A 17,310-nucleotide genomic window follows, 5' to 3' on the forward strand; every position below is an offset into this window, starting at 1 on the left:
CGACTCCAAACGCAGCATTTTTTCCTCCGGGTGATGCGCTTCTCCTCCCAGCTATCCCCCGCCCCCCACCCGCGGGGCCCAAGCTGGCTGCGGTTCCAGAGAGGGGGCCACAGCAGCCCAGAGGGACCAGATGTGTGTCTATTCCCAGAAGGGAGGTGTGTCTCACCAGACTCCATGCCTGGGAGGCTCGGATGGAGCCTGCCCACAGAATTGGCCAAGCAAAGGAGAGAGCTTCGGCGGAGAGAGCTTGGGGGGGAGAAGAGGGGGAGGGAGACGGGGGGAGCAACGGGGAAAAGAGAAGCATCCAGAGGCCCTGCCTGAGGTGGGCTGAGAATATCTATTTTAAGTCATCGCGTCCTGGGAACAGGCTCGAGATGAGGCTGGAAGGAGAGAATTTGGCACAGAGCCTCGATTGCCTCTGCCGAGCCCTCGCCCCCCTCAGAGAGTCTCCCCGAGCCCTCAGCCCCTCCCGGCGACTTCGTCTCCTCCCGGAGCCCCATCCCCCTCCTGGAGCCCCCATCCCCCACTGAGAGCTCCCCGAGGGAGGGAGGGCTAGGAAAGAGCCAGAGGCTGACGGAGCTAATTCAGATGTCACCGATGGGGCTTCGAATGCTCACAGCCCTGCTCTCCTCCCCCCGGGAAGCTCTGTTGGCTGGATAGGAGAAGGAAGCAAGAGCTGGCTGCCAGGGAGTAAAGAGAGCAGGCCTCCTTGTGCTGGCTCCTTCTGGGGGAAAGTCTGGCTTCCTGCCAGGCCCCAGGTCTGTCTCTCTTCACAGAGCGTCCTAGGGGATAAGAACTGGAGGAGAGTTCCATCTCTTCATTTTACACGGGAGGAAAGGGAGGCCCAGGCAGATCTAATGACTTGCCCAAGGTCACCAAGTGCTCAGGTGTCTGAGGCAGAATAAGAACCTTTAAGAAGCAGAGCCTGGCAGGGGACCTAGAACAGAATGTCTCAAGACACACAGGCTATATAGAATGAGGCAGAATACGATGGATCCATCACAATCCTCTCACTCCACTCTTCATCTCAAAAAGGGGGTAACTGAGGCTCAGAAATAGAAAGGGGTTTCATTAAAGATCAGGTGGTATGTGAGTGGCAGAGCCAGGACTTGAACTTGGGTCTGCCTAATTCCCAATCCAGGGCTCTCCTCTTCATGTCTACTGTGACTATTTTTTTTTAAACCCTCACCTTCCTTTTTAGAATCAATACTGTGTATTGGTTCCAAGACAGAAAAGTGGTGAGGGCTAGGCAATGGGGATTAAGTGACTTGTCCAGGGTCACACAGCTAGTATGTGTCTGAGGTCCAATTTGAACCCAGATTCAAACATCTCTGGGCCAGGCTCTCCATCCACTGAGCCACCTAATTCCCCCCCTTAACTACTCTGTCTCTGTCTCTGTCTCTCTCTCTCTGTCTCTCTGTCTCTCTCTCCCTCCTTCTCTCTCTCTCTCTGTCTCTCTGTCTCTCTCTGTCTCTCTCTGTCTCTCTCTCTCTCTTTCTGTCTCTTTCCCTTTCTCTCTCTGTCTCTCGCTTTCTGTCTCTCTCCCTCTCTGTCTCTCTCTCTCCCTCCAAGATTCAAAGAAATCCAATCTTGTTGCCTTGTATCTGGGCCCCCTCCTCTGTGTCCCCTCCAACATGACAGGCAACTTGGTCTCTCAGTGGATCAAGTACTAGATTTGGAGTCAGGAAGACCAGAGTTCAAACGTGGCCTCAGACTTGGGCAAGTCACTTAAGCTCTTCTTGCCTCAGTTTCCTCAACGGTAAAAGAGGTATAATAATAGCACCCACCCCCTAGGGTTGTTGTGAAGCTTGTAAAACGCTTAGCACAGTGCCTAGCACATAGTGAGTGCTATATAACTGTTAGCTATTATTAGCCACTACTCTATTGTTTCATCTGTTTGCTTTTAACTGCAAAATGGGGATAAATAAGGGCGCCTCTCTCCCAGAGTTGTGAGGAGAGGAGGAGGCGATATTTGTAAAATGCTTAACAAAGCGTAAATCAGATAAATCTATGCTCTCATCCACAGCCCCCCAGTCCTGCCCCCGGCCGGCACCCGTGGACACACATACTCGACCAGAGCGAGACACACTCCTCCACCCAGATCCACTTCAGGCAGGTTATTTTTAACCAGGTTCACTGTTTTAATTGCATCTTCTGGAGGGTAGGGCAGTGGGCGAGCAGGCAGGCTGCCTAGGATTAAACCTGCACGCAGACACCCGTGCCAAGCCAGGGCTCGCATTCAGATACACACGCGTTCCAGGAAAGAGTGGGCTACAGCTCTGTGTATGGAAACACGGAGGATCGGATTTACGGGCAATGGATCATCAACAGAGAGTTATTAAGTACCTACTGTGTGCCAGGGACCGTGCTAGGCGTAGATACACAAATAGGAGAGGAAATCAGCTCAATGAGGAGATATGATGTGTCCACGGGGAGTAAGAACAGGATATTTATAAAATGAACACCCAGTGATGGGAAGGGGGCTCAAGGCAAGGGAGGAAGGGGACTCAGCAAAGGTCTCTGGCACCAGGCAGCTTCTGGGCTGAGCCTTGAAGGGAGATGGGGGTTCTAAGGAGATGGGGCATTCACAAGTCAGGGAGACAGGAGAAGGAGAATTGTGTTCAAGGATCGGGGTCAGCTGGAGCACAAACTTGTGATAGTAAGCAATATATAAATGGAGTAAGGACTCCGTCATGGAGGAACTTCAAATGACAAAGAAAGAAGTTTGTATTTTAACCTAAAGGCTAAAACGGGGAGCCACTGAAGCTTCTTGAGCAGAGGAGTGATGTAGTCAGAACCATACTTTAGGAATTTGGCATCTGCTGGGAGGGATAGTTAAGGGGAGATGGAAGAGCAGAGGAGGGTGACTGGAAGAATGGTTCGTCCTAAACAAAAATGGGGACATTAGGAGCCTTAGGGGAAGAAATCCTCCATTGTGTTTTTAGACTAATGTTCAATTTGAGACACACATGGGACATCTGGGAAGAGATGCTGAGCAGGCAGCTGGAGAAGCAGGACTGGAGCACAGGAAGAAGTGCCCAGGTGTGTGCACATCACCAACAAATGAATAAAAAGGCTTTTATTAAGTACTCGCAGTATACTAAAAACAAGGAATACAAACAGGAGGCAGTTCTTCCTCTGGGAAAATGACAGCCTAATTCTGTGATTCCCAAAGTGGGTGCTACCACCCCCTGGTGGGTGCTGCAGCGATCCAGGGAAACAGTGATGGCCACTGGTGCATTTCACGAAAAAGGTAGAAACATTAATACATATATCTTTCCTATTAATTGCTATTAAAATTAAAAAAAATTAATTTCCAGGGTGTTAAGTAATATTTTTTCTGGAAAGGGGGTGGTAGGCCAAAAAAGTTTATGAACCACTGGTCTAATTGAAGATAAGAATATGTGTAAGAGAATTCAGGTGCAGAGGTTCAGCTCCTGGAATCCTTAGGATACACTGGGGTGTCTGCCCCACAGAAGCAGCTCACCACTTAGACAGTGGGGCAGAGCAGAGAAAAGATTCTGGGTTCCCTTTGGCAAGGGTAGAGACTGAAGCATTTTGTCTAATAAGGGGTGGGGGGAAGAGGACATTGGAAGGAAGGTTTGGGATGAGATGTGGGTTGGGGGTCCAAAGTGGCTGGTGCCTTCCTGGTTTCACAGGATAGAGTCTGGGTAGCTTGCAATGGGGAGACGGGGAAGGAAGAAGTAGAACCCCCAATGGGAATCTGTTCTAGCATGTCCTGGATATACTTCCATAAACCTGTAGATATACACACATATAGATGGGAGAGGAGAAGGAGAAAGAGGGCTAGGGGAAGAGAGAGAGGGAAAGAGAGAAAGGGGGAGAAGGAGAAAGGGAGAGGGAAGAAAGAGAGGGAAAGAGAAAGGAGGGAGAAGGAGAAAGAGGAAGAGGGAAGAAAGAGGAAGAGGGAAGAAAGAGAGGGAAAGAGAGAAAGGGGAAAAAGGAGAAAGAGGGAGAGGGAAAGAGAGAGAGGGAGAGAGAGAAAGGGGAAGAAGGAGAAAGAGGGAGAGGGAAGAGAGAGGGAGAGAAAGGGGAAGAAGGAGAAAGAGGGAGAGAGAAGAAAGAGAGGGAAAGAGAGAAAGGAGTGAGGAGAAAGAGAAAGAGGGAAGAGAGGGAAAAAGAGAAAGGGAGGGAGATAGGATGGCAGAGACAGAAGAAAGAGAAAGAAAAAAGAGAGAAGAAGGGAGGAAGGAGTGAGGGAGAGAGAATGCTATATGGATTTATGCATAACTAAGTTGGGATTATCCTAGCTCTGACAGTCCACATCTTAAGGGCCCTCCAGATGTGAGTTGGTCCTCCTGGCCCTGACATTCTATTATATGTCCTCAGGCCCTTCTGGCTCCGACATTCCATGTTCCAAGCACCCTCTCAGTTTTGTGTTCTGAATTCTAAAGTTCCTTTTGGCTCAGACATTCTATCTTCTCTACTCTTAGAAAGCCTTTCTCTATTACAAAGGATCTTTCCAGACTTGACAATGTCTCCTATGTTCTAGGGTCCTGTCTTCTCCCTCTGATATTCTTTCCTCTCAGTTCTGACATTCTAAGTCCTGTTTCAAGATCTCTTCTATGATTCAGTAATTCTGTGTCAGATCTTGGTCGAATCCTGGGGACAAGCCTGTCTCCTAGCTAAGGCTAAGACTGATATAGGGTCAGGCTGAAGAAACAGATGGTGGGGGCAAAGGCCAATTTGGAGGCCAGGCCCAGGGAGGGGTGAGAGAGAATTGATTTCTGCTGATCCAGACCTCTGTACCCACCCAGAGCTGAGTATCCACCCACCCCCAGGGGCTGCTGTCATGGCAGCCAGTTTACTGGTGATGGTTTGGGAGATGATTCGAAATTGTTGTAGGAGTGATCTAGAGAACGGCATCTAATCAGGGCCAGGAGAAGAGCTCAGCTTGGCCTCGTGGGGCTAATGCATCCCCATGGCAACAGCAGCCTTCGGGCTCTGCTGGGAGAGGGGATGGGATATGGAGGGGGAGCAGGACTCTGTGCCCAGGAAACAGAGGCTACAAAGCAAAGAAGCCCTCCCTGTGCCACCAGACCCTGAACAGCCATGGAGTCCCTTCTCTCCTTTCCCAGAGGGTAGGCAAGACAGAACTCAATCAGGACCATCAAGACACAGCCCAGCTGGTCTGAGACTGCTCCAGTTCTAACATAGGGACCCAGGATTCCATCCTACCCCACATTAGATATCTGTAGTTATGGACTTAGATTTGGGAGAAGGGTTCATTGGCTCTCCGGATTTTAACATTTCTCCCCTTTCTGGCATGAGGCTTGGATCTCCTAGCTGGAGATGGAATCACTCCTATGAACCCCAGGAATGGAGTCTCAGAGCAGCCTCAAGGCAGATACCACCCCACCCCCATCCTAGACTCATAGGCCACTGACAAGAGCAGGACTGTACCTAATCCCATGTGTTGAGTCTCTGGTTTCACCAGTCTTGGGACCTTGAAGATGCTCTAGTTCAATCCCTTCATTTTACAAATGGAGAAAAGGAGGTGCACAATATTCTCTGTCACAAAAGAGTCAGTGGTAGGGCTGGGATTCTAACTTCAGAATCATGAACCATAGTCCTGGGCTCTTTCTATCTTACTTCTCTCTATTTCAACCTTCCTCATAGAATCCCCAAACCTCAGGACTAGAAATGTCCTCAGTGGGTAAGATAGTATGGTTCAATGGAAAGAACACTAGATTTGGAGTTTGAGAACTTAGGTTTGAATCCTTGTTCTGACATTTACTGAGTATTCTAAAAGACATTTCTCCATAGTATAATAATTTAAAATTTAGGTTTTATGCTGAATATGAGAATTCTAAAGTAATATTGTGGTTGCCAATTTAAAAAATTAACTCTTAAGTCATGAGTCTGTTAGCTGCTCTTAACAATTTAGTTTAATAGAGATATAGTAAAAGAGAGAAATGTAGGAAGGAAGTAGAAAATATTGCCTAGCTAGATACCCTATAATTTCTGTCCACAGAAGTCCAGCTCACCACCCTTCAAGGGCTCTCAAGTCCCAATCTCCACATGCAGTCATGGTAGTCTCTTCAGTCAGGAGTCCCAGTGGTGTCTTCAGCAAGGGTTCCACCAAAGCAGCTTCCTCCAGGAAAGGAAGGCCTCTATGGAACCAATCTTTCCAGAAGCCAGGAAAGGAAGGCCAGCTACTCACCCAGAAGCAGAGGCAGGATCCAGGGAAAGAGTCTCCTCCTTCAGTCCAGCTCACCAAAGCAGAGTGTCCAAAGACAAACTCCAAAGGAGAAGAAGTTCAAAGGAGAAATCGAAAGGAGAAGTTTCTTGGACGGAAAATTCAGGACTTTTTATAATCCTTTTTCCACATCATTTCCTGTCCCTTCTCCACTTTATTGGAACCAATCACAGTCTTTCAATTTGTCTAGCACTGCCAGGGTGGGTGGTAGTAGCCTTTGGAGGTGTCAACTTACTCTAGTGACTCATGAATTCTCTTACTATGTGTTAGGTAGGGGTGCTTTGATTTCTTCATTTGTTTAGCTAAAAATAGGCAAGGGGAGAGTTAATTCTATCTTCACAACAGGTTCAAGCCCTGAGGTTCTCAAAATGGTGGATAGAAAAGCCAGTTGGCAGCCATTTTGAATTCTTGGTCCATCTATGGCTTCTCTGGGCCTTAATTTTCTTAACTATAAAATAAAGTGATTTCATGGTCTATAAGGTCTCTTCAAGCCCTAAGTCTATGATTTCTGGTGTAAAAAATGCCTTTTCCAACCAACCTGGTCATCCATCTCATCCATCCTAGGGTCGATCTCTTCTGGTGATAAGGAGTTACCCTAAAGAGACAACCCCATCTATAGTAAGGGAGACTAATTATTAGGATGTTCTTCCTTGTACTCATAGGGAATTTGCTTCCCTGTGATTAGAACTAAAAGTTTGAGATATTCTAATTGAGGCAGGGAACAAAGGATGATGAAGAAGGCAATTGGCAGGACCCTAGGTATAAAGGCATATGCTCTATCAGAGCTTCAGTGAGGGGGTCAAATAAGTTCTTCTGAACACACATTTCTTTGGTGGTGAACCCAGAATGGGAAACAATGGAGTAACAGTAAAAGGGAAAATCAGGAAGATGAAGTCATCGTCTTTCACTTAAAAAGAGGGAGCCCTGACCTACATCTGGGCTTCTTCTTAACTTTGAAATTTTCTTTCCTAAAGTCTCTCTCAGCCGGAACATTCTTTGCCCTAAGGGCCCTTCTAGCTCTGACAGCTTGGGTTCTAAGGTCTTCCCAGCTCTAACATTACCTATTCTAAGGACCTTCTAAGCTCTGACATTCTTTTTTTAATGTTTTATTTTGCCAATTATATGTAATAACCGTTTTCCACATAAATTTTCTGAAATTATAAGATCCAAATTGCCTCTCTCCTCCCTTCCTTCCCTCCCTCTTCCAGGAGATTGCAAACAATTTGATCCGAGTTATCCATGTATTTTTACACAAAACGTATTTCTAGTTGTAAGAGAATACTCGTAAAACCAAAACCCCCAAATAGAAACCCAAATAAATGAATGTGAAAAATCATATGTTTTAGTCTGCATCTTTTTCTGGAGGCGGAGAGCATTCTTTGTCATCATAAATCCTTCAGAATTGTTCTGGATCATTGTATTGCTGGGAGTTAAAGCTCTGACATTCTAAGATCCCTTCCAATTCTGACAGGCTGTGTTCAAAAGCCCCTCCCAGTACTGACCTTTCCTGTTTTAAGGTCTCTCCAAAGACTGACACTTTGGATTCTAATGTGTGTCTCTTCCCTTCCCCCTCAGCTTTGACTTTTGGTGTTCTAGGGGCCCTCCAAGCTCTGACATTCCATGCTTTAATGCCTACTCCCTGCCCTTAGCTCTGACATCTCCTGTTCTAAGTGCCCTTTCAGCTCTGATATTATATTCTAAGGACATCCCATATTCTAAGATCTCTTTGGGCTTTGGGAATCTAGGATTCTCTCAGGCTTGAGGGATTACAGGTCTCAGTCCAATCCCTCCCAGGAATCTTCTCCTTGTAATTTATCCAGTTCCCCCTCCTGCTGACCTAGGATGGTTGAAGACCCCAATGTATAAGAATGCCAATGAATCGCCCCCTCCCCATCCCCCAAAGCCCACCCATCGTCATGTAGAGTCCCTGCTGTCTATAAAGAAAAAAAGCTCAGTAAAAATCAGGCTGAGAAGACTCTACACACACACACACATACACACACACACACACACACACACACACACCATCATCATCACCATCAGATATCACACCAACCCTTCCACGGGCACACAGGTGACTTTACGAAACTATTTTCTCTCCATGCTAGAAGATAGCCCACCTTCCCTCCCTCTCAAACAAATAATGAGTGCTCTCATGGACAGAACTCTGTCTCCCCCTTACAGCTGAGGCTCCCTGGCTATTCTAAAAGGTAACAGAGTCTACCTACAGTTTCAAACCCTGAGGCTCTCAAAATGGCGGGTGGAAAACCTCCTTGGCAGTCATTTTGAACTCTTGGATCATCATACCCATGAGCCTCATCTTTTGCCCTTCTCCCCCATCTCTTCCAAGATCCCCAATCTCCAGCCTTATTTGGGAGTCTATCAACAGTGGCAGAAATGACATATACCTGGTCAAACACACAGACACGCCAGAAAATGCAATCATGGTTGGTCAGGGGAAGAGGCAAGAAGTCGCCCTGTTGCCTAGCAACACATCCTGGGACCCGATAGGAAGATAGTGGTTCTTGGCTTCTGCTTGGTGAGACTCCCTTTGGCACAGAGCTCCTGTACATTATCTGTCCTGGGAAGAGGAGGAAGAAGGGGCTGTTGGTTTTCCCTTCTTGATGAAAAAAGTCAGAATTTAGGACCTAGGAGAACTCCAGGCTTAGCACTGAAGGAAGAGAAAAGAGCTATCCCCTAGCCACGGTCCTCTGAGAGTCCTCCTCTAAGGGACAGACTCTTACCCACAGGGAACTTTCAGTCTCAGGGAGAGAAACAGCTTCTAGAATTCAGGAAGTTCCCTGAGAGATACCACTTGGGCCCTCAGGGAGCCCCTGGTCTGGCATGGGAAACGGGGACCCTCCCCTCAGTGAATTTCTAATCTTTGTAGCTCATGTTCCCTGGAGTCAAGGTCTCTGAAGAGGGTGGGTGAGGAAGGGATCAAGAAAAGAATCCTTTGGAGCCCTCGGAGCTATGGAAATAAAGAACCAGCGACAGCAGGGATTAATGGAAAGAATGCCAGGAATGGCAGCCAAAAGGCCCCTTTTCTCCCGCTGACTATCCACGGCTGCTGTGATATCCGATCCTCTGTGGTCAGCATTTCTGACACTGCTGGGCTGAGGGGGCTTCCCCATCTGCCCTTCAATGAGGAGGTTTCCTTCACTGACTTCTAAGATGCTCCAGCCACTGGCCTTCTCCCCATCCAGGATGAGGGAGTCAGGCTCTCCAGTCAAGTGCTTTGAAGATGAAAGCTGGGGAGGCCGGCAGGTAGAAGCTGAATCTCATCACCAGCCTTTCCAGAATAGAGTGGGGCCTTGGCCTCTGATTCACCCTATCACTGGTGCTGTCAGGCTCCCCTGGCAAATGATCGCTCTGTTCTTTAACTCCAGCTCCCGAGGATGGCAAAGGGCTTAGAGAGGAGGGTGCCAAAGTCGGGGGAAGGGGAGGCATCTGGGCTGGGGTGCTACTCCTTGAGGCATCACAGGGTTCGAAAAGCTAGAATTCTCACGATTGCTTCCTGAATCTTTTCGGGCTGGAAGGGTTGCCAACTACTTCTCCCCTGTGACCCAGGGAAGACTGAGGATGGGGGGAAGAGTTGCAACTTGCCAATTGAGCTGCGTCCTTGGGACCTCGGATGCTCTTCCTAATCACCTCAGCCCAATGGCATCTGTGTTTCTTTCAAGATTCAACTCAAATGTCTTCCTTATAGGAAGCTTTTCCTAACATCCCTCCCTCCAAGCCTGCTAATACCCTCCCTCTAAAACTACTTTGTATTCATTTTGTGTGTGTGTGTGTGTGTGTGTGTATTTCTTTCTTTTCCTTCTTTCCTTTTTTCTTCCTTTTTTCCTTTTTCCCTTCCTTTTTTCCTTCCTTCCTTCCTTCTTTCTTTCCTCCTCCTTCTCTCTCTCTCTCTCTTTCTTCTTACCTTCTGTCTTAGAAATAATAGTAAATATCAGTTCCAAGGTGGAAGAGTGGTAAGGGCTTCACAATGGGGGTCAAGTGGCTTGCCCAGGGTCACACAACTAGGAAGTATCAGAGACAGATTTGAACCCAGAGCCTTCTGTCTCTAGACTTGGCTCTCTATCCACTGAGCCACCCAGCCGCCCTTTATGTGTATGCATTTCTATACTTATATCTCACTGCCCTCAAGGTGCATTAAATCCTTGAGGGCAGGGACTGTTTTTGTTTTTTGTTTGTAGTAATCTAGAGGCATTGAACAGGCCCCATTCTCTCTCTCTCTTTTTTTTTTTTTTTTTTTAATTTTTATTATTTATTTATTTAAAAACCCTTACCTTCTGTCTTGGAGTCAATACTGTGTATAGGCTCCAAGGCAGAAGAGTGGTGAGGGTAAGCAATGGGAGGCCCCATTCTCTTGACCAATCTCTACATCCCCAAGGAGTCTGCAATACACCCTAGTGGGTAGGAGGATGACCTGACCAGCCTTCAGGCAATTGGATATGGCCCAGGTAAGATCTTCTGATTGGACTGGGCCAGTTTCTTTCCTAACAGCCATGAAGGGATAGGAGTCCATGGCCTTCTTTATAAGCCAGTGGTTAGTTCTCTGGCCTAGGAGGCAGGAGGCACTCAATTTCTGTAGTTAACTAATGAAGGGGTTAGTCTGTTAAGAGTCTTCAGCTCTGACCATCTCAGTGCTAAGGTGCCTTCCTACTTTGATTCTCTCTTTGAGAAACTGAGGAGATGAACAATGTGAGAAAAGGGGAAGGATCCCAGGTCAAATAAATCCCTCTCTCCTGGCTCAGGGAAACAGCCACAGCAAGGCAATCATTTTGGAAATACCTTTATTGCACTAAAAACGCATTTATAAACACACACACACACACACTCGGGTGGGTGGCTGGAGTTCACTTTAAAAGTTATCAGAAAAGTTGAAACATCAAAACAGAACTTCAAGAGAGAAAGAGGGCCTAGATGGTTTTGCCCACTTGGCAGGTAGGTTCGTTAGGGACTAAAGGGGGGTGGAAAGTACCTAGAGACCTAGGGCCTCTGTTGGGATGAGGTGTTGATTTCCAAGCACCAAGGGGATTGGGCAGGGCACCCTTTGAGTGCCCTATATATACCGACTTCTCGGTTTGGGGAGTGGGGTTCAGGAATGTATAGTCTAGAGACCCTAAATTCAAAAATTCCTTTTAGCAGCTTTCAGCTTTTAGCCTCAGCTCTCCCCACATCCCATGCTGGCATCTTCCAGATCCTGAAAGGATTAGCATCAATTACTAATCCTAACCACCCAACAGGTGGCAGAAATAACGAGCCTGGACCAAGAGCTGAGGCCTGGGCTTCAGTCCTCTTCTGCCAGAATCGTGTGTGTCTTAGGCAAATCACTTTGCCCTCTTGGCCTCAGTTTCCCTAGCTCTAAAATTATAGGGCTAGAGTTGATGGTCAGGTCCCTTCTAGATCTGACATTTTAAGATGCTGGGAGCCAGGAGTCCCACACCTGGGGGTCTCTGGCTGCCCTAAACTGCTCCCCAATCAAGAAATGGAAGTAGAGGCCAATTGTGGAAGAGATGGATTGGCCAGTCTTGCCCACCAAGCAAAGAGATGACTGTTTGCCCATTCCCACTTTCCTGCCAGTAGAGTCTGGGTGAAAGGGATGCCTTGTGCTCAAGACCCAGTGGAGATCACTGGGGTTTGTTGGATAGTCATTCAAAGGGGTGCCAAGAAGATGAGAAGCTGGGAAGGAATGCCAGGTCCCCATCCCAGAATGGGACCTGAGTTATCCTGGCAACCATCCCAAGCTGCCTCCAGTCCTTGGCTGAGCTGGGAATTCCCTCTGCCTGCCCCCCAAGGACCATCCAAGACTTCTGAAAGGCCACAGAACTACAAAAAAAAACATAAAAAAATCATTGTACCCACCCGGACTGTATCCAAAACATATTTACACACGCAGAATAAAACATGGGTAGATGTCAATCATTCTCCAAGTATAAATAGCTATACACAGCAAGGCCTACGGCTGCCATCTGCTGTGTGCAAGAATATGGGGAGCCAAGCATGGGCCCTGGAGGCCAGGCACAGTAGGGGCCCCATGGCGCTCTCTCAGGCAGAAGCCAGGAATCATGCAGGGAGACAAGGAACTGAGGATACAGATACCATGGAATAGGGAAGAATAGGAGGGGAAGAGGCTGACCAGAAGTGCCTGGAACTGAATGGCTCCCTGGCTGGGGAGCAGAGGGTAGAAATACTGACAAGGCACCCCTGGTCCAAAGAGGGGAGGGAGGATAGACTGTGGGGGGGGGGGTTGGGGAAAGGAACAGGCAGACATGCTGGTTGTCTCCATCCCCAGGGGGATGAGGTGGAAACAAGCCTTCAATCTTTTCTTCCTAGGGCTTTTTCCAGGCTGAGCTTAGCCCTAGAATGCCCAGGAGTGAGAGTAATTCTCCTCTAGAAGTCAGGGTCCTAGCCCTGATTCTGACACTCTCCTGCTGTGTGACCTCAGGGAACTCATTCTCTTTGTCCTGCAACTTCTTCATCTTTAGAACCAAGAGGGTTGGACTGGACACTTCCACTAAGCTCTAAAATTCTCTTAGCTCTAGAACCTGGCTTTTGCTTCTGATCATTCCCAGAGGCCATCCATCCCTTTAATCATTATCCCTAGGGCTGGGAGCAGAGCCAGGAAGGGCTTCTGGGGATGCGAAGCTTCCCTCCCAGTGTACCTCTGATCTGGGGTAGTCCACTGGGTGCCCTTGGGGAAGCAGAGTTGGGGTCAATCGGGGTGGAAAAGAGAGCCAGGCCCTTGAGAGCCCCAGAAAGAATCTCATCCCCTTCCCTTTGGGGCTGACTCTTCCTGCACAGTGAGGCTCACCCCAAGTCAGGTCCCAAAGACCTTCCATTTGTCCCCTGGAAGTTCCCTGGAACCTTTCCTCTCTGGCTTGGTTGCTCAGATTCTGGCAAGTCTTCAGCAACCTGGTAGAAAGGGAAAGTGGGAGGAAGATACAGTTTTAGGATTATAGAGGAGGGTAGAAAAATGAGAGGTTGCCCCCCATTTCTCCCCCACTGGGAATAGCCCAATGTGTTTCTTGCCTGCTTGCTTCCTCCCCATCTATCAACAAGTCTCCTTCCTCAGCTAGAGAAAGGTGAAACCCTTGGACCAGCAGATCTGGGTCAAGGAATTCAAATCTGGAGCAGATCTTGGAAATGATCTAGTCCAACACTTTCATTTGTCGAATGAGAAAAACAAAGCCAGAAAGAAGAGACTTGCTCAAGGTCTCCTAGTGAGCAGGCAGCAGAGCTGAGATTTGAAGGCAGATCATTCTGCCTTCAAATATGATGCTCTGACCACTTCCCAGGTTGGTTGTATCAGCCTCGCTCCCACTGCCACATAAATTAGTTTAAAAAAAAAAACAATCTAGTTTCTTATAGCCACCTGGGCCTGAAGCCTAGCCAGGTGTCTGGGTCTGAGCTGGGGCCCACTGTAGTCCCTCACCCCCAATCCCTCCGAGGACCCCCAAGGCCCTGGCCCTGTGCCCCTCATTCTGAGCAAGCTGGCTCTCAGGGCTGTGGGTTTTGAGTCTCCCCACATTCCCTGGGTGGGCAGGGGCAGGTGGGGCAGGAATGTGGGAGGAATTGAGAGGAGCACCAAGGGCAGGAACAGGGCAGAGAGGGGCTCCCCATACCCCCTCTGAGATGGGGGGGACTGGGTCGGGGAGGGCCTTCACAAGAAAGGCAGCAGGGCCGTGAGGGGCACCTCCTTCTCCCCCAGCAGGGTGTCCCTCTTCAGGCTGCCACCCTTGTTCACCACTTTGAGCTTGAGAGCCAGCTTGCGGGCACTAGAGGGGCACAGGCCATCGAAGAAGAAGTCCTCATTGAAGATGGGGTGCCAAGTGTTTTTGATAATGGTACTCCGCTGCTTCTGAAGCTTCCCTGGGGTGAGACAGAGGCCCACACAGCAGTTGATACTTCGAGTGTCAAAGAGCCGGTCGTAGAGGCCTTCGGCAGCCAGAAGCCTCACCCGAAGGCGGGCCCGGGCCGGGTCATACTCGGCGGCCAGACGAAGGCTCCCTCGTTTCCCCAGACGCACCGTGTGCTCGCCTCGAGGGGTCGAGGAGGCATCGCCGCTGGCCTCCGGGCCTGTTGGGGTGGCACGGCGGGCACGGCGGCGGGCACTGGGGCTGACATCAGCAGAGCTGTCATCTGTGGACAAGGAGCTGTGGCGGCCCACAGAGTGCCTCAGCTGGCTCACCTTGGCCTGCCCGTCCTGGGCAAAGACCTTGAGCAGGGACACGGAGCGGGAGAGCAGGGGCGACCCAAAGGGGGACGACTCAGCTGAAGAGCCCGTGTCGCTCTCGCCCCCACTGAAGTACCGGTAGGGGCTCATCAGGGCCTCGGCCCGGGAGGTGCCCTCCCCGTTGGCCTTGGTTCCGGCTCTTCGGAGGGCACCAGGTGATCCAGCCTGGGCCAGGCCGGTGTGCTCGCTGTGGAAGAGGGATTCCTTGCGTCGGGTGTGGGGGCTCTCCATCAGGGTGGCAAAGCCGTAGGAGGTCTGGGCCTTGGGCACATAGGGCAAAGACATCGCTGTCTGGGCCTGGGGGTCAGCATTGGTAGCCACGGCCTCCTCCTCTTCCTCGGGGCGCCAGTCCTCAGCACTCTCGATCTGGATCACATGGCGGCTGGCTGCCTTCAGCAGGTTCTTACTCTCAGCCGCCAGCTTGGCCGGCAGACGGGGGCTTCGTTGGGCCTTTCGGGGCCCGCTGCCTCCGGAGGCCAAGTTTTGTTCAGAGGCTGAAGATCCCAAGTGTGGGGAGCCGGAGCCCGAGCCGGAGCCGGAGCCGGAGCCGGCAGCTGCCCCCTCTGCCTCCCCTGGCCCTGTAGTAAGCTTCGGAGGAATGAAGAAGTCAGGAATCTTATCTGGGGTGAGCACATTGCTGTAGAGGGGCCCTTTGGAGGACCGGTCCCCGTCTGCCCCCCGGGAGGCGCCATTCTCCCCAGAGCCTCTCAGCCGATCCAACAGCCACATGTTGGTTTTCTTCATGGGGACAACAGAGTGGAAAGAAGGGAGGCACTGGGGGTGATGGAGGCAGGTGGCTGCGCCAGAAATAGCTGTAAGATCAGACAAATAGAGGCCAGAGAAGTCAGGATAGGGGCAGCCACAGTCCAGGAGGCACAGACCAAGAATACTAGCAGTAGTGAAGATCTGGGTTTGAATCCCTCTTCTCACAGTTGCTAACCCGGAGACTTAAGAAACTTAAGGTCCGGGCTCAGTGGATTGAGAACCAGGACTGGTCCTGGGTTCAAATCTGGCCTCAGACACTTTCTAGCTATGCCACCCTGGGTGAGTCATTTAATCCCCTTTGCCTAGCCCTTACCATTCTTCTGCCTTGGAACTAATGCACAGTATTGATTCTAAGATGGAAGGTGAGGATTTGGAGAGAGAGAGAGAGAGAGAGAGAGAGAGAGACTTAAGGTCTCTAAGGCTCAGTGTTTTCACCGATAAAACAAGGAAATCAGACTAGTCTCTGGGGTCCTTTCCAGCTCTGAATCCTGATCCTGTCATTCCCTTCTGGTCTTCAGACTACTTGGCAGCCCCCAGACCTTGCACTGGGCCCCAGGCAGTCTCTCTCCTTCCCCTTGTTTGTACAGGGCTATTTGAAGATCTCTCTTCTCCTGCCTCCTCTCCCTAGCACCCAGAGAAATGCCTCCTAAAGTCTAAGGGCTTCCCTTCCACCAAAGCCCAATGCTCACTCTGGGCAGAGGAAACACTTGACTTTGGGCCACTCCTCAGGCATCCCAAGGGTTGGAGGATACCCATGAGAGGAGGAAGACAAAGGAGCCATGGCACAGGATTCTAAGTCTATCTCCCTCCAGTTCTGCAAGTTGGGAGGACTACAGAAGTTCCTCCCCTGGCTAAATCAGGGATCTCCAGGCACTGTTTGCTCACATCAATGGGAAAGGAATTCCAAGGCTTATGGGGTACTCCTCTCTCTGGCCAGAGCTGGGGCAACACTGCCACTGCTCTGGGACCTCAAAATATTGAGTTCACATCCTTAAAGTTCTTTGGGCCCAGAAAAGCAAAGAGCCCTGGGAGCAGAACAGAATCCCTGCTCTGCCCCTCTCCTGGGATGGGATCTCAAAGCACTTAGTGCTATAAGCTCAAAACCCTAGAGGAGGGACCTGAAGACCCATTACATCCCCAATCGAGGCTAGAAGGTTAAGGACCAATAGAGTTTGTCCTCTGAGAGCGAGCTCGGAGGCATTCTTCTGTGCTAGGATCTCAAAGCACTCCTTTGGGCTACATTTACATCCCTAAGTACCCAGGTAATGGGGACGGCATTGTTGCAGCTCTGGGCACCCTGCTGAATTGGGATCTCAAAGCACCCAGTAAGGGCCATAAGCGCATATCTCTAGGGATGAAGCCGGAGGGCCCTTGGGGTCCCTCTCTGCGCCAGAGGTACCGAAAGACCCCTGTAGGGCATATTGTATCTACTCGGGCACGATACTTGCCCGGATCTCAAAGCACTCCTCTAGTTCTATGCATAATCGAGCCTCACTAAGGGGAGAAGGGCTGGGAGGGGCCAAGAAAGGAGCAGGGGAGAGCCCAGGCCCTGTCCTTCTTACACCTTATCCTCCCTCCCCCACCCAGGGTAAGTTTCCACCTGTAGCTCCCTCCCTCTCTTTGGTCCCGGAAGATGGGGGATCCAGCTGTCCCGGCGCAGCGGCTTCTGGCCTCCCGAATAGAGCCGAGAGAAGATTGGGGGGCGCAGGGCACGGGAAGGTGGGGATCCCCCAGACCTCCTGTGGAGCCGGCAGCTGCCTACCTGCTCAGAGCGAGAGGGATGTCCCGGACCAGCAGGGACCAAAGACGCAGGGAGAAAGCGAAGGAAAGAAAGAGCGGCTCCCGGGCTGGCTGGCACTGGGCTGGCGACCGGACTCGCGGTGGTTTATATACGGGAGGCGGCGGCAGCAGCGCAGTCCGACTCATTCACCGCGGCCGCAGGAAGCCGCCCAGCCCGGCCGCCGCCGCCGTAATACTCCGAGTAGCGCCGCCATAGGATCCCCCTACCCCGCGCCCCCACCCCCACCCCAAGCCTAGGAGTCAGTCCCCCCCCTCCCCCCCAGCGCACAGCTGGAAAGTGGGG

General features: G+C 50.4%; 1 protein-coding gene across 1 annotated transcript; it reads right to left on the minus strand.

The window, feature by feature from the left end:
• Nucleotides 1-13,889: 13,889 nt before the first annotated feature.
• C2CD4C (C2 calcium dependent domain containing 4C) lies at nt 13,890-15,206 on the minus strand. The gene has a single exon (XM_044658673.1). The coding sequence runs from the start codon at nt 15,204-15,206 to the stop codon at nt 13,890-13,892; it is 1,317 nt and encodes a 438-aa protein (XP_044514608.1).
• Between the last annotated feature and the right edge of the window lie 2,104 nt (nt 15,207-17,310).

The sequence above is a fragment of the Gracilinanus agilis genome, chromosome 1 (assembly GCF_016433145.1).
Source record: "Gracilinanus agilis isolate LMUSP501 chromosome 1, AgileGrace, whole genome shotgun sequence".
In the NCBI taxonomy this organism is placed as follows: Eukaryota; Metazoa; Chordata; class Mammalia; order Didelphimorphia; family Didelphidae; genus Gracilinanus; species Gracilinanus agilis.

What these genes read in the sequence shown, in the direction of transcription:
- C2CD4C (XM_044658673.1), bottom strand. Translation starts at nt 15,206, where the DNA reads ATGAAGAAAACCAACATGTGGCTGTTGGATCGGCTGAGAGGCTCTGGG.